Genomic DNA, 6,000 nt, shown 5'->3' on the forward strand with positions numbered 1-6,000 from the left:
AGCCGGTCACCGTCATCAGCAAGTCAGACACAAACTTCGTTAGGTCCTGGCCTTTCTCACTCCCCTCGGGTATGTTGATTATTCTCAAATTCGAACGCCTGGATCTATTTTCAAGATCGTCGACTTTATCCAGAAGTTTACCGCACTGGGATTGAAGCGTTTTAACTGTGGTCTCCATCTCGGTGAGTTTTCCAAAGTTTTCCCCAGCCAAAACTTCTGTATGAGTGAGACGGCTATTAAACGATGACACCTGCTGTCTCAGAGAATCCACCGATGATTTGAGGGATTCTGTTGACTCGCGGATCAGAACTGCCACATCGGTCTTAAAGCTTTCACGTTGATCATTGAGTAGAGCTTCGAGGTCGCTTTTGGTAACCGGGCTGTCTTCTTCATGTTTGCTAGCCCATTCAGCATCTCTGGCTGCCATGTTAGCTAACTTAGCAGAAACGTTAGCTCGAGTACCTTGCTGTTTCGATTTGTTCATTAGGCCTATCTCTTGATACTCCCGTGTAAAGTATGTGCAAGTTTTCAGATTTAGGTCAACAAAGATAAAGGAAAATAAGTTTAAAAGTCGTTCAGGTTAAATTATATGAAAAGTTTAGCCGGAGCCCCCTTTCGCACGTCTGCTCACCACCTCGTCATGCCGGAAGTCCAGCAGTTTTTTTTTATGGTGAATTGTTTTGTTTTTCATTTCTGAGAGAGGTTTGCTGGGAACGCCTGCCGCATTTCTTGGATCAGAAAATGGCCAAATCATATGTTTTGTATTTTTTTCAGGTTTCAGTCTTTGTTTTATTCATGTCTTTTACTTCAGTTTTTTTGCCATTTTGTCTTTTTCTTAGCACATCCTATTTCCTCATCACCCCACCACTTCCTTTGTGCCTCCCTTGTGTAAAAAAGGAATAGAATGTTCTCAAGATTTTCTGTTTTTTTTTTTTTTTTTTTTTACAGTTTTTCTTTCTCTCTCCATTTTCTCTCCTTTTTCTTCCCTCAGTCCCTCAGCTGTGTGACTGGAGCCATTGCTCGTTTCTTCACAGTAACTTCCACATGAGGATTGGGTGTTTTGTAAATAGTGTTCCTCATGGGCTCCTAACCCAATCCAAATCACGGCCTTGTAGAGGAGAGTAGGCGTCTTCTCCCACCACTGTTCTGGGTGGCTTCAACAGGCTGCTTGGTCAGTCCCTATATATTATAATGTATTCAGCAGGAGCTAATTCCCAATTCAATCAGCCCCAGCCGTGCATAATGATTGGCTCTGCCCACGGACGGGTTCACTCAATGCCAGGCAAGGACAATTACATGATTGGTTCTGCTCCCTCTGCCAATAGTAACAGTTGGAATGGAGACCAAAGCTGTGTCAGCATGTGCCACATACACATCATTACATGAACACACACACACACACACACAGTGACACACAGATACGCACATACACACGCGTGCGCACACACACTCACACCCATGGACACATATGTAAATACACACCAAAAGAGACACACACACTAAGTAGGTACACACACACACAGACAGGCAAATAGACACCCACACATACATGACACATACCCACATACCCACTTATACAAATTAACCACACACACAGATACACACACACGCACGCACACACACACACACACACACACACACACACACACACACATACACACACACACAAATGTACAAAAAAAGACATTCTTTTCAGCATGCCTTATTAAACCTGCTGTGCAAATTTAAATACAATTCATCGTATCCAAGACAAGTGCCAGAAGGAAATGACTCAGTATCTCCCCCCATTAATATGAATAATAACCCTACTTATGCCCAATTTATTTTTAAATAGGCGGCTATTTGCGACTTCTTAACCCGGTCCCCGGCTTATATTTTATTTACCAGTGCGTTCGCGGACCCCCCGGTGACCTGTAGTGCGGGCATGTCCCTGGGTCGGCCACTGCAAGGGCCTTGCTCTGATGCTGGGAGGGGAGGGGAGGGGAGGGGAGGGGAGGAGAGGAGGAGGAGGAGGGGTAGTTAGAGAAAGAGAGTGCAGAGAGCTCATTGTCAGCGGCTCATAATACACACTGCTGTAGTTCACCTCTCCCATTCGTTCTCCTCTCTCTCTCATTTCCTCTCTCTCTCATTTCCTCTCTTTCTCATTCGCGCCTTTTCACTGTTCATCTTTCTTTCCTCCTGCATCCTCCCTGCTCCTCTGTATATATGTTTCCCTGTCTCTCTATCCCTCTCACGCTCTCTCTCTCTCGCTCTCTCGCTCTCTCTCTCTCTCTTTCCACCTCTCATCCTTGGCTCTCTCTCTCTCTCTCTCTCTCTCTCTCTCTCTCTCTCTCTCTCTCTCTCTCTTTTTCCACCTCTCATCTTCGGCTCTCTCTCTCTCTCTCTCTCTCTCTCTCTCTCTCTCTCTCTGTCTCTCCACAGCCTCGCCTTGGGAGAGACCCAGTGCCCCCAGAGAGCTCATTACTGCCTGTGTTCATATTAGCCCTGTGGTAACCTTCTAGAACCTGCCATCATGTCGGTCTGAATATCACTCCCAGTATGGCCTCTAGTGAGGCCTGTGCTCGCTTGCTCTGGCTTATGCACTCTCCCAAAATCAGAGAGAGAGAGAGATTGAGAGAGAGAGATTGAGAGAGAGAGATTGAGAGAGAGAGAGAGAGAGAGAGAGAGAGAAATAGAGAGAGGGAGAAATAGAGAGAGGGAGAAAGAGGGGAAAATGCCCTCATCTGTCCTCTCTTGGCTTAGCTGAGGAAGGAACAGTCTGGAAATGTACATGCCGTCTCACAGTCGCTATGCCCAAATGATCCAGCGCTTTGCCTCCCCCTTCCCTCGTAATATGCTTCCTTTTATTTTGTTCTGTGAAACAGCATTATGCTGCTGTGTTTGCAATCCCCAACACACACATACACTCACACACATACTCTTTCTTTCTCTCTTTCTCTCTGTCACTCTCTCTCTCTCTCTCTCTCTCTTTCTTTCTCCCACTCTTGTTCCCACACATGCACAAGCACACCACATCAAGCCAAACATAATTCCATCTTCTGTGTGCACTGGCTATTTGTTGTACAATGTGGCGCAACAGCCAGCAACCCCAGGTCATGGGAAAGACTGCCTGCATCAATCGTCTCTGTAATACTGTGCTCATAAGCTAACAGCCAACAGAAGGCTCATTGCCTCTGTGTATGTCGTGTGTGTGTGTGTGTGTGTGTGTGTTTGTATGGGGAGTGGGAGGTTGGATGGTGTGTGTGTGACCTGTTTGCTCCGGCTGAAGAGTAATGACAGTGGCTGCCTGTTTTTCATTGTTAGCGCAGTGCAGTGAGGACAGGGACGCATCTAAGAGATATTTGTACCGTGGTGTTTAAGTTACATACAACATATGCTTCCTTTTGTATGCTTCCTCATGTATCCTTCCTTATGTATTCCAACGTACGCTTCCTTATGTACGCTTCCTTATGTACGCTTTCTTTGTATGCTTCCTTATGTATTCCAGCGTACGCTTCCTTATGTATGCTACCTTATGTATGTTTCCTTATGTATGTTTCCTTATGTATTCCAACATACACTTCTCTCAAGCTGAGAGGAATTTAGTAAAATTGGAGCAGAGAGATTATTTTCTTCCCCATTAGTATGAACTGGAGAATGTGAGGGGAATCCCTTTATGTATGTAAATGCACTTATACGAATGAATAATGTGTGTTTATGCGTGTGTGTGTGTGTGTGTGTGTGACTGAGCTTGTGTGTATCTGTCTAAGTGTGTATCTCTGTGTTTATTTGTTTATTTGTTATTGTGTTTGTATGCGCATGCATGGATTTAACACATCGTACATGTCTGTCCGTGCCCGTTTGCGTTCCTCTCCTAGTGATTAGTATAGGCGTATGTGTTGCACATCACAAGGGCAGGACTCTCCCCCCTGTAAACACAGCTGTCGTTATGCATCAGTGTTGCCAAACGGCACACGGAAAAATCTGCCCAAGCCTGTCTGTGGACCGTCTGCGTCTGCTAAGCCTCACGCTCCCCCCCCCATACTCCCTCCCCCTCTTTGTGTCCGCAGTGGATGGAAGCTGGAGCGAGTGGAGCAAGTGGTCGGTGTGCGGTGCCGACTGCGCCATGTGGAGGAGCCGCGAGTGCACCCAGCCCACGCCCGGCACCGGCGGCAAGAACTGCCAGGGCGTGGACCTCCAGTCCCTCAACTGCACCAGCGAGCAGTGCCCACAGAGTGAGTAGTTACACACACACACACACACACAGACATACACACTTGCACACATTCACACATGGCTGATCTGTACACACATACACACACACACACACGTTCACACACACACGTATACACAAGACGTGGTTCTTCTCTTGCGTCACAGCAGAAATTGGTGAGGAAGTTAGAGTTGAGAATAAATGTACCGCGCCAAGATGGCTGCTGAGGCTCCCAGTATACTAAACATAATAAATGCAAGATATAAATTACATCAAGAAATGTATTGCAGAATTGAGTCGCAATACTTGCTGTGTTGTAATATGTAACGAATCACAATAGTATCGTGGCCCAAATATCGAGATAGTATTGTACCGTCGCCTATGTGGCAGTTCCCAGTCCTAACATATACTTACATACGCGTCATAGACAGGAATGGTTTCCGTGGCAACCACTGACTCGGCTCTCTTCCGGAAGGTGATGTTTTATTTATTTATATTTTATCTTTAAATATCTTAAGATGGAGCACTGTATGGCTTCAGGCTTCGTGCCTGTACCTGTCCCCTCAGGGGTAATAATGTCCACCAAGTGCTCCTGCGGACGCTTCAGGCTCGTCGCCTGTGATCGTCGTAATGACTGTCATATGGTGTTATTCTTCACAATAACAGAGCCTAAACTACTTTGCAAATGTATTGTATCTATAGATCTTGTCCAGGCCATGCACTAAATGTCCCTAGACATGGAAATATCCACAGCTTATCAAGCATTCAATATACGTTTGGTTTTGTATCACAGTTGCCAACATAATGTTTATCCACAATTGAGGTTAAAAAAAGAATGCCTTCTATCCTTCCCATTCATGTCTATAGGTACTAACTAGACTCCCTGATCATTAGTTACAATTCAGCCCATGCCAGCCAGTAGTCGGTTCCATGAAAACCAATGTAATTGTACAATGTAACACAAATGACTGAAGCAAGAATACTTTCGTGAAATGGAAAGAACTAGTTTATCTGAAAAGCTTGTTTCTTTTTAAACGGAGGATTCTAATGTTAGGAAATAGTGCAAATTGTTAAAAATCATTATATCCGTATTCTGTGTTATGTTATGAATATTATGGAATCTTGTAATGAATTAATTAATTAATGAACATTTCACCATAGTATGATGTTTTTTATGTATGATGTATGATGTATAATTGAACAAATGTTATTTTTATGTAATGCCGTAGAGAACGTATTTAAAATGCTCTCACGAGGTAGATAGACAGTGCTCCCATGATGTTTGTACAGCATTTTTGTGAATTTTAATTCTACTGCCCATGCAGTTACTGCAACTTCAGCTGGATATCTATTATGCTTAAGTGGAGTTTGAAAAGCTTTTTATTTTTGTGTGTATTGTCCCAATACGGTTCGTGAATGTGTTATAAAGCATTTATAACATTGATCAGTGTACTGCCTGAGGATTAAAGACGAGGGGGGGGATCAGTCGAGTGCGGTCCAGGCCTGTGATGTTTTATTAATGGGGGATTGACCCAACACGCGCATCCCGAGTAACGAACAATAAACTCGTATGCATATGACGTGTCAGTGGGGAGGCCTCTGCCCACCAGGAGCAGGAGCTGATAGTGGAGTCCGTTTGATCTGCAGGGGAGAGCTCGACCCATCAAGTACACTGGGGGCAGGAGAGGAAGAAGTACAGTGTGATGGTTCTCTTACACCTTCAGCCTCACATCTTAGTAGCAGAGCTCCCTCACTCTCTCCTACTATCATCTTCTCTCTCTTTCTCTTCTCTTGATCTCTTTATCTCT

The 6,000-nt window shown here is 44.7% G+C and overlaps 1 protein-coding gene across 1 annotated transcript in view; it reads left to right on the plus strand.

Annotated features, from left to right (window-relative positions):
* Window positions 1-6,000, plus strand: part of unc5a (unc-5 netrin receptor A) — a gene marked incomplete at its 5' end in the record, with an annotated part of 140,810 nt that overhangs the window by 104,057 nt on the left and 30,753 nt on the right. The window contains one exon of the mRNA XM_080840397.1: window positions 4,050-4,214. Within this exon, the coding sequence (XP_080696523.1) occupies window positions 4,050-4,214 (165 nt within the window). The remainder of the gene's footprint in view (window positions 1-4,049; window positions 4,215-6,000) is intronic.

Source organism: Sprattus sprattus (assembly GCF_963457725.1).
Source record: "Sprattus sprattus genome assembly, chromosome: 6".
Lineage (NCBI taxonomy): Eukaryota > Metazoa > Chordata > Actinopteri > Clupeiformes > Clupeidae > Sprattus > Sprattus sprattus.